This window comes from Myotis myotis, unplaced genomic scaffold, assembly GCF_014108235.1.
Source record: "Myotis myotis isolate mMyoMyo1 unplaced genomic scaffold, mMyoMyo1.p scaffold_m19_p_5, whole genome shotgun sequence".
Classification (NCBI taxonomy): Eukaryota; Metazoa; Chordata; class Mammalia; order Chiroptera; family Vespertilionidae; genus Myotis; species Myotis myotis.
In genome coordinates, this window is record NW_023416357.1 from 95467124 (window position 1) to 95487564 (window position 20441).

General features: G+C 44.4%; 1 protein-coding gene across 1 annotated transcript in view; it reads left to right on the top strand.

The window, feature by feature from the left end:
• Nucleotides 1-20441, top strand: part of GRIN2A (glutamate ionotropic receptor NMDA type subunit 2A) — a 176728-nt gene that overhangs the window by 111116 nt on the left and 45171 nt on the right. Inside the window, exon 10 of the mRNA XM_036310006.1 lies at nt 3561-3721. Coding sequence (XP_036165899.1) covers nt 3561-3721 — 161 coding nt within the window. The remainder of the gene's footprint in view (nt 1-3560; nt 3722-20441) is intronic.

Below are 20441 nucleotides of genomic sequence, written 5' to 3' on the forward strand. Positions count from 1 at the left end.
ACTTCCTCCATCATAAGTTGCTTGCCACGTCTCAATCACTTGGATGACTTTCAGACCTGGCCACATACTGGATGAGGAAAATAATTAGAATATTATACCCTTCTAATCCTCTGTTCTCCACAGCGGAAGGTTACACTGGCTCATTCTGTGGCTAAAGGCACGCTCAGCAACAACAGGTGATGCGTATCAAGCATGCGGATGCCAGGAAGTGTTGCAAGCTCTCTGTGATTAATCGCAAAAGCAACCCCCGATTTACAGACAGAGAAACTGAGGCTCAGAGAACTCACGCAGCTGCTCGCAATGACTGCGTTCCTAAGTGGCACATGAGAAGCTGAATGCTCTGAGCCCAAGTTCAAGGGAAGCCAGTAAACAAGAACAGTGAGGGCGGCCTGGGGAAAGAAGCCATGAGGGTTCCACTGGCTTTGGGGATCGTGATTGCATTGTTCTGCATCCCCCGTTCCTACGCTAACGCCCACATTGGTCTCTGTCTACTTGCACGGGGAACTCCCTGGGAGAAAGTGGCACTAGAAACTATTCCCCCAAGAAACACAGAATGTGTCCTTGACGCGAGGGCCTGGGACTCAGGAGATGAGTCATGCTTGCCCTTCTTTTTCACACTGTAGGCCAGTGGCTTCTTAACCGTGAAATTAATGTAAGGGGTGTGACCATTCAAAAAACAGAGCCTAATGAATGCCATCGAGTATACCACATGTAGAAAGAGTGAGCACTGTGAAGTGGCGTGTGTGTGTGTGTGTGTGTGTGTGTGTGTGTGCAAGGTGGCAGTGGGAGATGCATTGTGAGTCATGCTGTAAAACCTTTGATAGCCGTGAGTCCAGTGGGAAAGGTTCCTGGATCCCGGTGCTGCGCTGACTTCTGTGTGGATAGCGGTACAGTCAAGGCCAGTGGAGCATGGGAGTTCATCACAGAGGCTGATGACCTGCCTGTCGCTGTGCAAACCAGAGGCAGGGACGAAAGGGACTCTAACAGAGCTCCTCGGCTGCTCTGCAACAGATGGGGAGGGGAGTGGAGGCAGTGAGTCAAATTGGCTCTCTCTGGATGTCTCTGGAGGTTGGGAGCGGCTGCTACCACACCTGGATTTATGAACTGCCACTGTTGTCTCTGTCTCCCAGAGTAGACAGCTGCCCGGCGAGCGAGCCTGGGCTCGGCCTCCTCTTTCAGTGATGAGTTGAGTTGCTGTTGGCTGGGTTGAGTGCAAAGAGCTTTTTATTTTTCACACACACACACACACACACACACACACACACACACACACACACACTCACACTCAGACACACACACTCACTCACACCCACACTCCCTGCCACAACTCTCAGGAGGCTCTCCTTTGGACAATGTATGGCCACTTCCCTCAAATCCTATTGTGGCGGCTTAATTTAGGGGAAATGGTTTTTAACTGGAAATTTTAACAGTGAAATGAAGTCTGAAAAAAAGAATAATGTATCTGGTTGGCCGGACTCTTAGGTAAACTTGCACACTTTCTCTGGCAGTTCTCAGCTCCGTGGAGGGCATGCTGGCCTGGAAGTCCAAGGGGCTTCTGGATTCTAGCCCTGACCCTGCCATGGAATTGCTGGGTATCTTTTTCCTCTCTGGGTCTCAAGGTCCTTGCCCCTGAAAGAGGAAGGGCTACTAGCATGATCTCTGAGGAGCAATGGAAGTTAGACCTTAGCCCGTTGTCTCATTACATCACTTTCTACTTTCAGAGTTAAATATTTTACAAAAAACTGAGGCCCACCTTCCTTTTTTGCCCATAATGACAGTGATAGTAAAAATGAAAACAATAATAGCTTTATTTCTGAGTGCTTCCTCTGTTTCAGGCACTATTCTAATTACTTGACAAATGTTATAATTTTAGACCTTCCCATTGACCTTAAAGGAGAGGTACTGATATGTTTCCCACTCTACAGATGGAAAATAAATGGAGACAGTGTGAAGAAAGTGCCTTATCTAAGGTCCCACAGTTTGTAAGTGATAGAACCTGATTTTACAACCTGTGGACCCGATCTCAGAATTGTAGCCATTGGCCTGTGTTGCCTCTAGATTTTCATTGTGTTTTGGGGACTCAGACCCAGTTCTCTGGACTCCTAATCTAGTTGGGTTGCCCCAAATGCTGAAGTTGTAAATGGACAGTATCAGCCAATCATGGAAGACTAGTGGGGCATGGACAGTGAGCTTTCATGAAGGCTGGAGGTTCCATTCACAACATGGGAACCCCTAAGAAACGAATGCTTAGTAGGGACATCAGCTTAACAAATGTTCATGAGCCTGCCATTATGCCTGGAGTATGTTAGGCCTCCAGTAAGTATTGCATGTATGGATGAATGAGTGAGTAGAGAATGAGTCAGTGATGACATATAGTTATTGTAGACAAAGAAAAATAATTTTTCCTCTATTCTTCTAGGTTCCTAGTTGAGAATGCCCCTTTCCCCCAATAATAAGAGACAGGTTAACAGGAGAAAAAAACAAAAAAAAATTAATAACAAGAAGATACCCAAGAAAACGGAGTAACTCCCTTAAATAGCCCAAGCTACCACCTTAAATACCATTTTCAGCTAAATAAAGACAAAAGATGTTGGGGGGAGACCAATTACCCAAGGTTATCAGGAAAAGCACAGTTAACAAGGGTATGTTTGTTATGTAGACTTAAGTCAGTTGCCTTTTCCATTGGTAAGAGTTCCTAGAGACTTAGTCATCTTCCTCTTCGAGGTACAGCAAGAAAGACACCCTTACAAATGGGGATTTTCCTCATAAATGTAAATGTCTCTCTCAGGAGGGTAACTTCTACATGGTTTTCAGAGCTTCTACTGTGTCTGCTGATTTTTAAAAAAAATAATCAGCCCCAAGGAATCCTTATGGCAAAGAAACATATTTTGGGGTGGCAAAATCTGCTCCCCTTCATCATTTTCTGGGTGAGGTGAAGGTCATTGTAAATGAAGTTCAGAGTGATTGGTGGGGATCACAGAAAATCCTATATAATAAAAGGCTAATATGCAAATTATCCCCTTGGGAGTTCGACTGGCCTGGAGTTCGACTGCTCACTATGATGTGTGCTGACCACCAGGGGGCGGCAGCCGGGGGAAGGAAGGCCCCAGCCAGCAGCCGGAAGGCCCTGATTGGCCCTGATGGAGGCCAGGCCTAGGGACCCTACCCGTGCACGAATTTTGTGCACCAGGCCACTAGTTTTATCATAAGATGGATAAATTAACCAAATGAAAATAATACCATCATTCCTGCTCAACCAACATTTCCTGAGCTCTGCCAGGTCCCCAGTGCTCACCACTAGGCTACTGTCTACAATGGCACCAAGAAGTTCAGTCCAACAAGTTATCTATTGTGTACCCAGGCAGTATGTACTGGGGAAGAGCATGGAACAAGACAGACACTGGAGCTCACAGACCAGTGGGAGATGTGATTAAGAAACACAAAACAGAATGTGTTTTTGCTGTGCTAAAGCATACATATGTTTAACTCCTGACACAAGGCAAAGTGATGGCTGACTTCTTTTCCTTCTCCTCTTCCTTCTCCTTTCTCTCTCTCTCCAGTTTCAGAGACCTCACGACTATTCCCCACCTTTTCGATTTGGCACGGTGCCCAATGGCAGTACGGAAAGAAACATTCGGAATAACTACCCCTACATGCATCAGTACATGACCAAATTTAATCAGAAGGGAGTAGAGGACGCCTTGGTCAGCTTGAAAACAGGGTAAGGATGGTGGCTTCTTTTTCTCCGCAGGCCTGCTAGCTGATAAGCCTCACAGAAAATGACTCTCTGCACGCCTTGGTCCTTATCTGCCCCCACTGCATATTTTCTGGAGAGCTGGGCAGCCAGATGCACCCCAGTTAAGGGCTGCTTTTGTTAATCTGATGAGCACCACAGGTTTCCTTCTGAGTTGTGTTAAGGAAAAGCAAATCCAGGACACTTTGAAATGCAGAGAGCCAGTGGGGTTTCTTAAACTGATAAAGAAGTTGGCCCAACTCTATGGGCTATTTTACCCAAATAGAAATGTGAAAAAACAGAATTCAACTGAATACCTTCTCCTGCTCCTTTTAATTCTTCTGACTGGTAGAATAATTAAAAGGACATGGGCAGATTAAGAGGAGAAAATCAAGTTTAATACATGCACAAGGGAAATTCACATAAGCATGCAAATTCCAAGGACAGTGAGGTAAAATGAGGTATACGTGTCATTCAGGACTAAGGGGGGCGGGGGGCGGGGGAGAGAAGGGGCCAGGACTTCAAACGGAAGTTAAGGCAATTTACAAGGGGATGAAAAAAGTGAATGTTTAGTAAACAAAGGTTTGCTGGGCCACCTTGAAACAGTGGGACATGGAGGACTTTGATCAAATGGGCTTTGGTAGGTTCCTCCCTGTCTACTGCACCTGGTCACCTTAACTAAAGTTACCTATGCTGACACCCCCTTCCCCAGAGCAGGTTCTTTTAGGCAGTAAAGGGGCGAGGACAAGGTTTCTTTCAGAGCCTCCTGGGCCTCCATTGTATTCAGTTTAAAATAATCTGCAAGACAGAGTGGCATGTCTTGGGGTGATTCGTTTTGAACCCCCACTGTTTAGTTAAAGATCTAATTGGCTTTATTCAAGGATTCATAAATTGGGCAGCGTCCCTTCTAACAACTAGAAAGAAGTTCTGAGGAGCTGTGCAAAATGGAAGGCTTTAATAGGCAGAAGGGGGCAGGAAAAGAAGTTTCTAGCAAAAAGTGGATCATTTCATGCAAGGTCACTTTCCTTTGGGGAAGGGCAGGTAGTCAGGCAGATTACCTCAGTAGTGCAGACCAGGTAATTCCAGATCAGCTGGTTAAAGGTCACATTCTTAGGAGAAGCTGAAACCACAATTAAGTCTTGTTTTGCTGATGTGGGACTTAGCGTAAGTGACTCCATTTTGGTTTCTTTCTTTCTTTCTTTCTTTCTTTCTTTCTTTCTTTCTTTCTTTCTTTCTTTCTTTCTTTCTTTCTTCCTTCCTTCCTTCCTTCCTTCCTTCCTTCCTTTCTTTCTTTCTTTCTTTCTTTCTTTCTTTCTTCCTTTCTTTCTCTCTCTCTCTCTCTCTCTCTCTCTCTCTCTCTCTCTCTCTCTCTCTTTCTTTCACAGAAAGATCTAAGGAGATTGAGAGTTTATTTGAAAACATAGAGCTATAGATTTTTATCTGATTTTAGGTAGAAGCTTTTGATGTAGCTTTATGTGAAAACTAACAGTATAACATTGATGAAGGAGAAAGGTAATATGGAGAGAAAAGCAATGAGAACTCAACCTAATATTCTTGTGTACCTGTGGCAGCAGAGTGTAGCAGATGCAAAATGCCTGAGGCTGTAAGAAAAGACAGAACAGTGGTTAGGAGTTTAGGCTGTGGAGCTGGAGCGCACTTCTCCTCCCCTGCTGTTACTTGTTGTGTGAACTTGGACAGTGTTTCAATGGCTCTCAGCCTCATATATAAAATGGGAATACTACTAGGAACTCATTGATAGGGGTTCGGTGAGAAAATGTGCCGGCAAGCATTTCAGAAATTGCCTGGCACAAAAAGTTGACTTGATTGTTAGTGTTGTAGCTTGGTGTAAAGGTTCCACTCTATTCTGTGGACTTACCAAAATATCAGGGACATGCAGAATACATTTTTGAAAGGGTGTCACTAAAAATGATCCTGTTTTAAATGAAGGAGCCGTTTAATGAGGAAAGTTTTGCCTCTCCAGAAAATTAAATTGCATGGAGTGTCCCAGGCACAGGGATTCCTGTTGAATGAAATGTGACTACAGTGCATCCTCCTGAGTCCACAGCCCCTCCTCAGGTTGTTCGCAGGCCCTCTGCAAAGGCCTCGATGCTCCCTGTCTTCTGGGGCAGAGGGGCTTCCTCTGAACCACCAAGCCCAGGTCTCTGCATAATTCCCCAGGCCCTTGGGCTGATAGCATTGTCCTTTCAGTCTCAGAATCTCTTTGGTATCCTGACAGGGGCTAGGACAGCATGTGTTTGGATTTCGAGTCCATTCCTTACCCAAAACTCATGGACATACTGCTCATTCTGGCTTGCAGGGGATTTTAAAAATGTTTTATAGAGCTAAAAAAGGCAGAAAATAGCCTTAGCCGGTTGCTCAGTGGTTAGAGCGTTGGCCCTCAGACTGAAGGGTCTCGGGTTTGATTCCAGTCAAGGGCACGGACCTCGGTTGCAGGCTCCATCCCCAGCCCCCGTTGGAGTGCGTCTGGGAGGCAACCATTCAATATGTCTCTCTGACATCAATGTTTCTCTCTGTCTCTCCCTCTCCTTTCCACTCTCTAAAAAAAACCAATGGAAAAAATATCTGTGGGTGAGGATTAACCAAAAAATGCAGGAAATATGTTTGATGGCTTTGTACAAACTGACCATCAAGGTCAATTAACAAGACATCATCAAACCCCAGAACTCTCCCACACCCCACCCAGCCAACCACAGCCTTTTCCAGTCACTATTTTCCATGGACCATCGTCTCTTCTAAAGTAGATTCTTTCCCCTGTGATTCTAACATATAAATAAAAGCATACCATATTTTTTTTTATTTGTTTGTCTTCTTTTAGCTCAACATTCTGTTTATGAGATGGTTGTATATCACTCCAGTTCTCTCATTCTCATTGCTGTATAGAATGTCATTGTGGGGATACACCACAAATTCATCTGTTTCTTCAAATCTTGATGAACATTTGCGTAGTGTCCCATCTGAGGCTATTATGAGTGATGTTTTGAAAGACATTCTCGCATGTCTTTTGTTGCACAAGTGAGTGCATTTATCTTGGTATGTACCTAAGACTGGAATTGCTAAGCTATAAAATGTATGTTCAATTTTAGTAGATATCAAAAAGACACATTTTATAGCCCTTTCCTTCTTAGCCATGGGAATGGTTTTTATTTGTTTCCACGATGGTCTTTTCATGAACATTATTTTTTCCCATTGGCTTGTTGTTTTTCTCCCCCTTACTAGTAATTTCTATAGTAGAAATTTGTGGTATGATTACAAATGTTTTTCCCCAGTTGTTTTGTCTGTCTTTTGAGCTTGAGGATGGTATATTTTTTTCCGAGCAGACTATTATATTTTGTGGTCACATTTCCCAGTCCTTTTTTTATGGCCTCTAGATTTTAGGTCGAAATTCAAAAACCCTCTTCACTCTGAGGCTACAAAATAGTTTTCTCCTGTTTCTTTCTATTTTGGTTGCATTTCTGTTTAGAATTTTTCTGGGTGTAGAGTGTGACATAGGACTCCATCTCCTCATATGACAACGAGAACCCCATCCTGAGAACGGCCACCACAGAACAGCACAAGATCAGACAGACTGTGCCGACCACGTCTGCTCATCTCCACTTCTGTCCCTCAAGTGTCTACTTTGCCACACTTGGAGGTCTTTGTCTTCCCTCTCACATCTTGTTTCCTTTGTACATTTTTCATTAGGAAATATATTATTTTAAATATGAGATGTATGATAAAATAATTTTGCAAGAGTAAGTATAATGAGGAATAATGATTAATAAAATGAACCCCTCATGGACTCAACAACAACTTTTAGAAATAGCCATTTGCCTCCTTCACCACATGCAGCAGCTCTGGAAGGTAGAGGTAGGTGCCCATATGCTCCTGAATTGTTCATTCCCCTAATAGCCTAAAATCCAGTAAGCCTTGAGTTCGACATCCTAGAGCACATATCCCAGCTGTTGGGTCCCGCCCCTCCACCCACAAGTCTCAGTGACACCCACCTGTTACTTGCGCACATGTGCACCAGGGTCAGTAAGATGGGACGGCTCCTTCATAGATTGTAACTTCTTGGAAGAGTCTAGAACACAAGAGGGGCTTTGGAATGAGAGTCCCAGCTTGGTTTGAGTCTTGGCTCTCTCATTAGCAAGCTGTGGCTTTGGACAAGTGTTACCTCTCTGAGCCTCAGTTTCCCCATCTAAATAGTGAGAGGACTGGACTCTTCATCCTCTGAAAATAGTTCTAAGATTCTTTTATTTCTGTTGAACACTTGAACACTTATTTAAGCTCTTACAAATTCAAAATCCAGACATACTATATATATAAACGGCTGTCGGTTTTGCAGAGAGGATTTAGATCAAAGCTGGAAAGTTGATCATCTTCAAACCTGGCCAATGGATTAACCCTCCCTTCATCACTGTTAACATTTGGGCCCAACACAGAACCTTCTCTCCAGGGATGGAGCCACAAACCTGCATTTTTAACAAGCATCCCCCGCCCCCTGCTATGGGTGATTTTGATTCTTGCTAAAATTTGAGAGGTTCTAAAGGGGCTCAATAATCACATTTTATTGAGATAGCACATAAAGATTAAGTCAACCAAATGTTTATCAATGGGATCCAAAATCGCTTTTAAGAAGAACATAGGCAGCAAGAAAATTGGAACTAAGCAGTTCAGTTTCATTGCTAATTTAAATGTATAATAAATTTCAATTAACAATGAAATGCATTCCAGTTAAAGCGTTCAGTTACAGAAATTACCAAGGAAATCAGTGAGAAAATAGGATCTGGTGTGCCAACATCAACAGGAATGGGATTTTTAAGGAAGAGGCCTGTTGTGACCTGGGGGGCGCTCCTGAACCAATGGGGATGAGCTGTTCATGACCCCAGGCTTCTAGACCAGTGTTTCTCAAGTCCTAGCCTAAATCTGAAGCAGTGGGGGTGCTAGTAAAAACGTTGATCCTGACCCAGCTGGTGTGGCTCAGTGATTGAGCATCAACCTATGCAGCAGAAGGTCACAGTTCGATTTCCAGTCAGGGCACATACCAGGGTTGCGGGATCAATCGCCAGTAGGGGGCGTGCAAGAGGAAGCTGATCAATGCTCTCATCATTGATGTTTCTCTCTCTCCCTCTCCCCTCCTCTCTGATTTCAATAAAAATATATTTTAAAAAATGTTGATACTGAACCCCACAGATTTAGATTGGGGGGGGGGCATAGCCTGGGAATCTGCATGCTCCTCAGTTGATTCTGCTGTGCGCTAATCAGATTTGGGAACATCTGCTCTAGAAGAGGGAACTGAAGCTGAAATGAGCGGCGACAGATTTAGATTTACAAATGCTCAGTCATCAGGAGCCGATGTTCTCCAAGAAGTTTTGGCAAGTGGGCGAAACTGCAAGCATAGCACTCATGCCAGATTTAAATGAAACTATCAACATCCCTAGGACTCCAAGGAGCCTCATATTTCAAGACACAGTGGGATGACTTTTTAATTTTAATTGATTTTATGTACAATCATTTGTATAAATATTTCTGAAAAAGTCCCCATTTCTTTCAGAAGCATCAATCTTTAGCCCTCCGGCCCCTCAGTTTTCTATCTGATATTATTTCCAGCTCAAAGACAAGCGTCTTTGGATTTTTTTTTTTTTTTACATTGATTCCTTTGAGAGAATTAGAAGGCAGGGTTATCTTTTGACCAATAAGCATTGTTTTGCAAGGTTCAAATTGTACACAATGATGTATTTATACATCATTAAAAGGAGGGGGTGGTCACATCTACCTGTGAGTGTTAGACCTGTCTTCATAGCAAAGGTGGGCCTGGAGCTCCTGTTTGAGAGCACAGATTCTGAAAGCCTGCAGGGTCCGGGGATCCATGTTTTGATGAGCACCTCTAGTGACTCAGGTACAGGGCTTTGAGAGGTTTGTTAGGTAAATACTGAGACATGGTGTTCTCAGTGGAGTGGGCAGAACAAGAAAGAGAAAGGGCATTTCAGGAGAAGCAGGGGCGTAGAGGAACATGAGTTTAGGTTTGAGCATGTTAAGTTGGAGGCGCCTTTGGGACCACATCATATTTCCTCATCATCTTTGCATTTATTGGAACCTACCAATTTGTGACATGAAGCCCTGAGCGCTTCGCATGCATAATCTCAGTAAATCCTCAGAGCACTCCTATGAGCTGGGTACCACTCATCTCCTTTAAGAGATGAAGAACCTGAGGTTCCACGAGGTTAACTCATTACCCAACAAACAGGCTGTTTAACTGAGTAACTACATTGTAGCACGATTAAGTGTAGGAGGTAGGCTTGCCTCCTCACTTGGCAATGCCTATAAGCAGTTAGATATGTGAGATTTGAGTTTAGGGGAGAATTGGAAACTGAGGATCTGTATTTAATATAACCAGACACATGCACGCTTAATATTGTATACAATATACATATATTACACAATATATATGTATTAATTGATGACCTGAGAGTTGACAAGATCACAGAATCCTCATTTCCATCCTCAAAAGAAACTGATGCAGGGGTGTAGAAATTTCCAAGGCAAAGGTAGACCATGAAGGCAGAAGGATCCTCAGTGGAGTTAGTTGTTATGCAGGGGAAGTTCTCTCAAGGACACTGTTTGAGCAGGCTTTATTAGCTGTATTTCATCAGTCAAGCAGAATCAAACTCAGAAGGTTCATTTTCAGCGGCTGAGTTCGAAAGCAGGCATAGGCATCAGGGTTCAGTGAGCTGTTCTCCTAAATGGGATAGCATCATCTCCAGAGAAAATCAGATCGACAATGACCTGGTTTCTGAGATCCACCCCCACACTGCAACTAAAGCTCCAAAATAATTGCTACCACTTCATAGACTTAGGAATTCTTTTCCTTAATAAAAGCGCAGGAAAGCACAGACGCCTTTTTTTGTACTTAGAATTATTTCTTGTTAAATTCTATTAAAATTATAGTAACAGAATTTCAAAGCCACCCATAACGCATTAAAAATAGAAAAAATAGTGGATTAAATAAAGGGGGATCTCAATTCTGTAAACTCGGAGATGGAAAGAGGGAGGAGAAGAGAGGAGGCTAAAATGAAATACATCAAAATGTTATCAGAAATCTTCCTAGATGGTTAGGATCATGGTCCTTTTCATATATTTTTATATTTAACACATTTTCCTAATAATCAGGAAAAAATGTTTGTTCTGAACATAATTCTTTATTTCTTCCTGCATTGCCTTTGGGTATTTGTCCACATGTTTACATACGTTGAATCTGTATGCGTGCAAGTCTGTGTTTTGCTTTCCTCAGTTAACTCTGTACCATTTTGTTGGACAGTTTTCACATTTAATGACTAGGTGATATTTCGTTGAGCTGGGGGAATATTCATTAATGTTTGCTGCTCTGCATTTTCATCATACCTGGACTGACACTGGAGGGCCCTACAAGAGGCAGATCTTTTTTGCAAGCTTTGCTGTTACCATTACTGTAGACCAATTTGTTGAGAGTGTCATCCTCACCCGACATCATTTCTCAGACTTCTGTGCTGCGAACAGCATTGTTTTTCTTCACTATAAGGCAGGCTTTTATCTTGTGGACACCATAATTCCTGAACCTACTTACAGTTTTCCTTTTGCTTGGGCTACTACATAATTCAGAGCTTTACTTATGATCCTCTCTGTTAGCAACTGGGAAAAGCTTATGTCCTGAAGATCTGCGTTTGGACTTTCCACCTCTGATCTCACTCAATTCCAATGGCTTTATCCATAGGTTTAAAACCTTTTCTACTGCAATTTGCATAAGCTATCTGAGTTGTTTTGGGAACAACATGAGGTATCTCTAATGAATTGATAGCATTTGTTCTGAATGTTTGGCCTGCATTATCTTGTCTAAACCTCATACCAACCCTAGGAGACAATGACTAGCATGCTGCCCACTTACAACAGAGGAAATAGGCACAGAGAGATTCAGTAGCGCGTCTGAGGTCACACCTGCTCCAGAGCCCATGCGTGGAGTCACATCTTAAAATAGGAAATGTGTATGTTCCTGGAACATTGCACAGTTAGCCTGTTTCCAATCGCCTGCTATTATACAATCCCCAGAACCAATTCTGTTCTTACTTGGAAACGTTTCCTTTTTCTTTGAAAGCCTTAAACTGCTTTAAAAGGGGCCAGTATTTCTCCTCCCGTTGAGATGGAGGAAAGAAATGAACTCGCAGGGGGAAATAAGCCAAAAGAAGGGCCCTGATATTGGGACCCACCTGGTCAGGAAGGCCCTCCTGGGGGACTGAGGAAGCTGAGCTCCCTGGGGATCCCCTCTCCTTAGGGACCGCCTCTTCTTTTTTATCGATGAGCATTTCAGAGGACTTCAGATACGCGATCTCATTTCATCCCCACTCAGCTCTGCCAAAAGAGAATTCTCTCCATTTTACCGAAGAGGAAACCGAGGCTCAGGGAGCAGAAACAATTCGTTCAAAGGTTAAGTGAGTGGCAGAGCCAGCATTCAAACTCGACCCAGCTTCTCTTTCTACCCACGATGGGCTAACTCTGCTCCTGCAGGCAAGCGCCAACCTGGAAGGGGAGGGTTAGGCACCTTCGTTAGGAAGTGGCAGCACTAGGACCAGGGAAGTGGCTGCTTTTGCCCACCCGCAGCTCAGATTCGGAAAATCTCAGTGCTGTGCTGCCTTTCTTTATTGTGGAAATTGTAAACAGGCTCCCACAGACCCCGGTGCTGAAACAGTCCAGGGGCTACAGCCTCCGCCTGTGTTCTCTTGCCATGTCTTGATCTGGCAGCAGGCAGAGGAGTGAGATTTCCTGGGGCTGGGCTAGCTGAGGCTGTGGAAGGCCACAGCACGGGTTGGGAGACCCGGTTTACAGCCCCTAGTAGGTGCCCAGGGCCAACCCTGAACAGCTGCACCTGCCCTGGCAACTCCAGTCTCCTTCTATAGAGAGAGATGCACGTGGAGAAGTGACAGAAACTCAGGTCGCGCCCCTTCGGGTGACCCCCATGCAGTCGTTTCCTGAAGCTGCCATAACAAGTTCCCACAAACTTGGGGGTTTAAAGCAATAGAAATGTATTCTCTCACAGTTCTCCCAGAAGCCCACACTCAACGTGCTGCGGGGCCATGCTCCCTCTGAAGACTCTAGGGGAGGATCCTTCCTTGCCTGGTCCAGCTTCTGGGGGCTCCCGGCTTCCCTTGGCTTGTGGCCGCATCACTCTGGCCTTGGCATTTGTCTCTATATGGCCTTCTGTCCTGGGTGTCTCTTCTTCTTGTAAACGATTCTTCTTCTAAGTCATTGGATCGAGGACCCTCCTAAATGATTTCATTTCAAGATCCTTAACTAATGACATCTGCAAAGACCCAATTTATGAATAAGGTCACATTCTGAGCTCTCAGGTGGACGTGAATTTTGCAGGGGACCTTCAACCTCAACAGTCACCTGGGTTACAGTGTGGTTTTCCCAGCACCATCTCTGACAGGTGTCCGACCTCAGCACAGGCAGAGAAGGCTCTCCTCTGGTTTCTGGGTGGGGCGAGGCCTCAGTGTGCAGGCTTCACAGAGCAGGTGCTGCTGGGAGTGACGCCATACACACTGGCTGCTCAGTGCACACGTAGGCAATACAGCTCTTGCGCACGAACCCCTCACCATGGAGGGATGTGATCACTGTGCTGGCTGGTTTTCTGTGCCTTCTCCATCCCAGCCTCTTCATCTCAGTTGTTTGATGATCCTCACTCTGTGTCAGGCGCTGCTGTAAGCACTTTATCTATTCCTCCTTCAATTTTCACAGCGGACCCCTGAGAATGGGAGGCCCAACATCTCCATTAGGTACATCTCTGGGCCTCAGTTCCCTCATCTGAAAAATTACATGATCTGTCAACTCCGTGGACATGGTTATTTGGGTCCAGGGTGAAATCTAATAGAAACTGTCACAGGGCCCTAGTTGGTTTCACTCATTGGATAGAGCGTCAGCTTGCGGACTAAGGGGTCCCGGGTTCAATTCTGGTCAAGGGCACATGCCCGGGTTGCGGCCTTGATCTCCAGTAGGAGGCGTGCAGGAGGCAGCCAAACAATGATTCTCGCATCATTGATGTTTCTACCTCTCTCTCCCCCTCTCCCTTCCTCTCTGAAATACATATATAATCTGTCATGCAGAGGGGATAAGTCACTTGTCCAGGAAAGTGCTGGTTAGCTTCAGAGCTGGGATTTGAACTGGCTCTAGCATCTGCGCCCTTAACCATTGTGCTGTAATGCTTCCCATTAAAAATATATTCTCATGTAAAAAATGAAAAATACAAATATAAGCATCTCCTGACCATGTCCCAATCCCAAACCACCCCCACCACCAGGTAAGCACTGCTCTCTGATTTCATGTCCTTTCTCCTAGACCAGTGATGGCGAACTGTTTGAGCTCGGCGTGTTAGCATTTTGAAAAACCCTAACTTAACTCTGGTGCCGTGTCACATATAGAAATTTTTTGATCTTTGCAACCATAGTAAAACAAAGACTTATATTTTTGATATTTATTTTATATATTTAAATGCCGTTTAACAAAGAAAAATCAACCAAAAAAATGAGTTCGTGTGTCACCTCTGACACGCGTGTCATAGGTTCGCCATCACTGTCCTAGACCTTTGTTACATATTGGCATATACTCATATGTCTACGCATACTTATGAAACTTCATTCTATGGGATGCTATCAAACTTGCAATATGTTGCAGTTTGGTTTCCAATTAATCATATATTCTGAAGAGCTCTCCATATCTGTAGGTGTCTTTGCCTTCATTGTCTCTGACTGCTGGAAACAATTCCATGGAATGCATGCACCACAGTTTACTTAACCATTTCCCTCTGGGGGATATTAGTCAGGTGTCTGTGTTAAAAACCTCGATGAGTCCTTTGTACACTTCCACACATAGTTCTCTAGGAATGACCACAAGAAGTAGAATTTCTGGGCCAGAATATTCAAACTGTCTTGAAAATTGTAGTCCTGTTCTGCCAATTGATTGATTGATTGCCTTGTTTTCTGAGTGGCCTCCTCATGCAGAACACAGACTTTGGAGCGAGAAATACCTAGCTTCCTACCCTGGCTCCGATAATTACCAGCTGTGTAACCTTTGGCAGAGCAGTAACCTCCCTGAGCCTGGCTTCTGGAATTCCTTTGACAGTTGAATGAATTGACTGAGGGAAAGTCCCCAGCACTGTGTCTGACATATAAGGTTTTTATCAAATATTGATTCTTTTTCCATTATCTCTTTCATTTTCATGTTTTCTGGCCCTTGAGATTCCCTGTCTGGTAGCCCTAGTGTATGACAAGCTCTGCAGCATCACTTACCGCTATCAGTATAATGCTCAAAATTCGAATTCTCTCCCTGCTAATGACCAGCTTTGGGACCTTGGACAAATGAACTTCTTAAACCCCATTTTCCCTTTTATAAAATGGCGCTAATTTTGGTTCCTCCACGTTAGGAGACCATTGTATGGATTAGGTGCATTATGCAAGCAAAGAGCGCACTGTCTGGCCCATGGTAAACATTTAAGAAAAGTCTGAACAAAGAAAACAGTTTTAGCATTCTTTATTGTCTACTGTGCACCTTGGGATTTGCAGTAAATGGTCAGCTCTGATCCCAACTCTTGAGGAATATATTCTAAGGAGCTCTATAAAATGTTTACATTCCAGGAGGAATCAATACTTTTTCTGTGTCAGACAGAACATGAGTGGTAGCGTGAGCAGAGCATAGCATTTGCATAGGGCTTTATAATTCACCCAGCATATTCATAGCAAATGTGTAGCAGATTCATGGCAAATCCCTTTAACCGGTGTACAGTCATGTGGGAGAGCTTGTTTGCCTTCTGGTCAGATGGGGAACTCAAGGCTTAGAGAAGTACACAGACTTGCCCACCTTCCTGTGTGCTGTTCCTCTGACTCTACATGCCAGCCGAGGACTTGCCCTCGGATTTAGGAAGCCCTTTAGCAAGTCTTCCGCAAAATTAAAAAGACTGCATTACATACTCTATCAACTCCTTGGGCATGGTTAGTGTGGGTCTAATGTGAAATCTAACAGAAACAAAGCAGGAGATTGCCTTATCATTTTAACTCTTTCTTATTTTTGAGCTCCTTAGTCAATAGCTCAAGTGTATGTTTCTCTCTCTCTCTCTCTCTCTCTCTCTCCTCTCTCCTTTCTCCTTTCTCCTCTCTCCCTCTCCCTCCCCATCTCCTCACCCTGTGTGTCTCCATCCTTCCCTCCCTCTTTGTCTCTTATTCTATCCCTATCAGTCCATCTCCCTCCTATTCTTTCCCTCTCTGAGTCGTACTATGTATTTTCCCCACTCTCTTCCTTGTTCTTTCCCTTCGATCTCTCTTTCTCTCTCCCTGTCTTTGTTTTACTGGGTGCTTACCTCCATCTGAATCATTCCCACCCTCTCCCTCTCCCGCCCTTGCTTCCTCCCTCTATCTCTGCCTCTCTCTGTCTCTGTTTACAAAATTGCTCGGCATTGTCTCAGTTAAAAAGTAAATATTAGCTATCAGTCTTTTTAAAATCCAACTCACAGTGACTATTACTGGTAGAAATAATTAACACAAATTAAACTCACAACAGCTGAAAGCACACAGGGTGAAATTTGTCATTGACTAAGAATCCATAGATGACTCCAGTCTTCTTGGCCAGTTTTGGATCTCTGCACCATTTGACCCAGATGCACTGGACTTGTGGAAATCATAACCACAAAAGAAACGTCAGAAGAGCAGAAGTTATAAATCTGTAAAATTTGTTATGGTTCGAATGCTGATCAATGAATCAAAGCCTTATAACATTTAAACACCAAAGAATTGATCACAGTGAAAATAGTTTACAAAAAAAATGGAAACAATTTAACTATGCTATGCAAGACATCAATTTAGGAATTAAATTAGCTTAATGGAGTTTGCTCTGAAAAATGCTTCTTTATTGAAAATGCATTAAATTTTGTGTTCACAAACTTAGAGTCAAAATGTGATTGATTCTAAGCCACTTCCCTAAAGCCAGTTTTAGACCATCCTTTGCTGATGGCAGGTATAGTTTCTGTGCATGTTGAGTGGCTCTTGACTGAGCAGGTGCTTGCAAAAGTAGTCATGCCTCAGTGGTACCAATTCTTGGACCCACTAGTACCCTTCACCCATGAATAGCACCATGTCTGGGTGCTTGAAGATGGTCTGCATCCCCATTGCTTCCTGCCCAAAGCAGTCATTACTGCCACTACAAGCTCCTGATTGTGCATTAGGATCTGTAGTTTCCAGAACACCTTCATTTCTGTTTCATCCATCCAACAGCCAGCCCTCGAGAGAGCTGTTATTCCCCATCTTGCAGATAAGAAGCTCCAAATGGTCCCATATAGCTGGCAGAGGTGGATCTGAACCCCATCCATCTTCCACACTTGCCCGGACATGACTGGCCTAAATGGCTGGGTGATATGTTTCCTTCCTGAAAAGGCTTCGAGGTGACCTAAAAAAATACATGCAGTTATCATCAAAGACATGTTTAACTTTCAGTAACACTTGAGACCTCCAGCACACACACACACACACACACACACACACACACACACACACACACACACAGATTTCATTAATTCATCAGAATAAGTCAGTGTCTTGTTCAAGGCTTCTTGAATGGATAATTAACTTTAGCTATATAATTAGCCTTTAAATATGCTAAATATGACCCCCCCTGAGAGCATCTGAAAACATGCATGAGGAGATGAAGAGCTAAAACCGGAAACTTTTGATTAGGAAATGTCAAGCCACGTGACAAGGCAAGCTCTCATTCTCAAAAGGGCCATGGTCTCCCTTTGTGTTGGGGGAATCAGATTTGCCCACAAACAGTCTTGGGTCTGGAGTGAACTTTCTAGCCATCGTGCAGGCACAAGAAAGGCTGACTGAGGTAACAGGGTCCTGTCTACACGCTCCAGTGAGCTGTAGTATCTCTCCAAAGCCGTCGAAAAACCTGGTAGGAAGCTGCTAGGTTAAAGTCGCAGGGGCACATCTGACAGTCGTCCTTACTTTGTTCTTTGCAAATTTACAGAAGGGAGGCTTTATTTCCCCCTCTCATTCTGAATCACTGTCATTGTTAATCATTTGCTTCCCTTGAGGACTGCTGGTGAGAGGAGAGGGTGACAGCACCCACACAGCCTCTATCAGGCCTGGCAGGGAGGTGGGCATGTCACGACACCAGCACGGCACTCATTCGCTTCTGTTTCAGCCCTCGTGCTGGAGAGCCCAGGTGTCGTTTCATTTGTCACCAGTGTTTGAAGAAGTGATCAGCCCTCTGTAGGTAGTAGAGTTGGCTGGATGGAGTTGGCTGGCTAGGGGCTCTGTCCTGATCTTTGAGCCTCCTCCGCCCAGTGGGAGAAGCACTTAGCCGGTGGCAGCTATGTGGCCTCAGCAAGAGCTGGGAAGGTGGGGACAAAGGCGATTTCCTCTTGAAAAGCAGGAGGAGAAAACTCGGAACAGAGAAGCACCCTGGGCTCCTCACCTGTGAGTCCTCAAGCACCCAGCTGACTGCTCTGAGTTCTGAGGCCTCTTTCACGCCAACCTTTCATCTCTGTGATGCTTCAAACCCAGAGCTGCCAGTAGCCACATGGCAGCCTAATGTATCGCCATCTCAGCATCCCAACTCCAGCGCCCAGGTGCTTCTGGTCTAAATTTGGCTTCAATTTCAGGGAGCCTTTTCCTCTTCCTTACCTTTACCTTCAACATGAAGCCTTGGCCATCCACGCCTAAATGTCTCCTGATCAAATGGGCCAAACACGTCTTCTGTGGGGATCACTCCAGACCATCCACAACTACGCATGTGCTGGGAAAGAGACACAATGAAGCCGAACAACCCACCAAATCTTTTCAAACTCTATTCTAATCTCATCCTTGCTTCCTTTTTCATATCATTGGTCTTGATGTGCAGCTGTAGCCCCCAGTCTGAGTTTCATAAGCAGTAGACAGAGCTGCCCTAGTTAATTTCATAAGTCTTATGGATCACGTGGTCATGGTTATTATTCTGTGGCCTTGGGTATCAGACTGTGTAAATCCAAAGGCTGTTCTGACACTTCTAAGCTGGGCGGTGGTGAAGAGTTGCTTTACTTCTCTGTAACTCAGTTTCTCATCTCACAGTGGGGATGGCAATAGACGTAAACCTGTGCATAGTGAGAAGGAGTAAATGAGATATAAAATACTTAGGACTGGATTTATCATGTAGAAAGCATGAAAGTTGTGAGCGCCTTTGTAAAATCTGAATTTGATTGGATGCACCTGTGTGTCCTGAGCATTTGCTCTGTGCCGGTTACTGCGCACACACTTTATTTATGTGACCCCCTTGCTCCCAGCAGCCCACAGAGGTCAGATTCTGTCCACTCCGTGCGCAAAGACTTGGACCACAAAGCCCACCCTTGAGGATGTCAGCGATTTTTAACTTCTTTCTTTCTGACAATGGGAATATGTTTCTTTCAGTTGAAGAAAAAGATTTGTCATGCAATACAGTACTGATTTGCTGAAATCTGTGCTTAACGGTTTAAACCACCGTTGGACATGTCTCGCTGATGGGTACAGTTTTAGATTTCCACCCCAGAAACGCATCAGCCTGTGGTGGGCTAATAGGAGGGGGAAAACTTTCACCCCATGAATACCAGCTTATGGCCTTGACATTTGAATGCCCCTGTGCACGCATAGGTGTGTGCTTCTGTTTATTTTTGGAGGAACTGAGAGTAAAGATTTGGGTGAGGCTTGGAAAGTCTTATTAAAACCCAGGTTCTCAGCATCTCCATGGAAACCTTGATATGTGAAGTACGGGCATTGCAAGCACCTTCTCCATCAAGAGGACAGATGCCATCCATGACTGACGTCTTCAGGAAACACACGTTATCCAGTCTCAACTGCCCTATGAAGAGTGACAGAAGGTGACTGCTGGCTTGTGAAATGATAGAATCCCAGAGCCGATGGGCATCTCAGCAGGACCACCGGCCACACAAAAGAAGGAAGTGACTTTCCTGAGGACGCGCCATCAGCCAAAGCTGGACTAGAACCCAGATCTCTTCTACCTGCTCGTCCACTGCTCCCCTCACATCCCTACAGCCACCACATACAAACAGACCTTTGCAATCTCCCCAGCCCCTGTTTCCCCGGGTCTCAGTTTGCCGGCTCTCCAGAGAGGCTGCTTCCTCGGGGGTTGTCAGCTCCGGATCACCATCACCATTGACAAAGCCCAGCTTTCTTCCTCTTCTGCTTGGATGCTCTGATCCCCTTTTAATGCGCTCAGAGTATAAAACCACGTCTCCAATTCTGCAGCTTTGGATACAAGCTTCAGGGTCTTTCTGTTGGTGAGATAAGCCTTGTAGGCTCGCTCCAACTCTCACCATTACAGAAACAAAAAATTAAAACGAAGAACGCAGCCGTAAACCTTCCAAATACTTTCATTCCCATAGGGCATCCTTCAGCAGCTGTCTCTGAAAGGAGGCAACATTTTACGTCCTCTCCCTGCCACTTTCATTTTTCTTTGCTTCACTGTTTTATGTTTTCTTGTTAAAGAAAGAAAGGCAGTAATGTTGAGAAGTTGCCAAAGAAGGGGAGTTATCTCCAATTTCATTTTCCTACCTACTTTAGAATTAAGTATCCATCTCCATGTTCAATGGTGGTCATTCCTGCCTCGTTAAATAACTTAAAAAATTGGAAACAATATGCACACCAGCTAATAGAGACCTAGG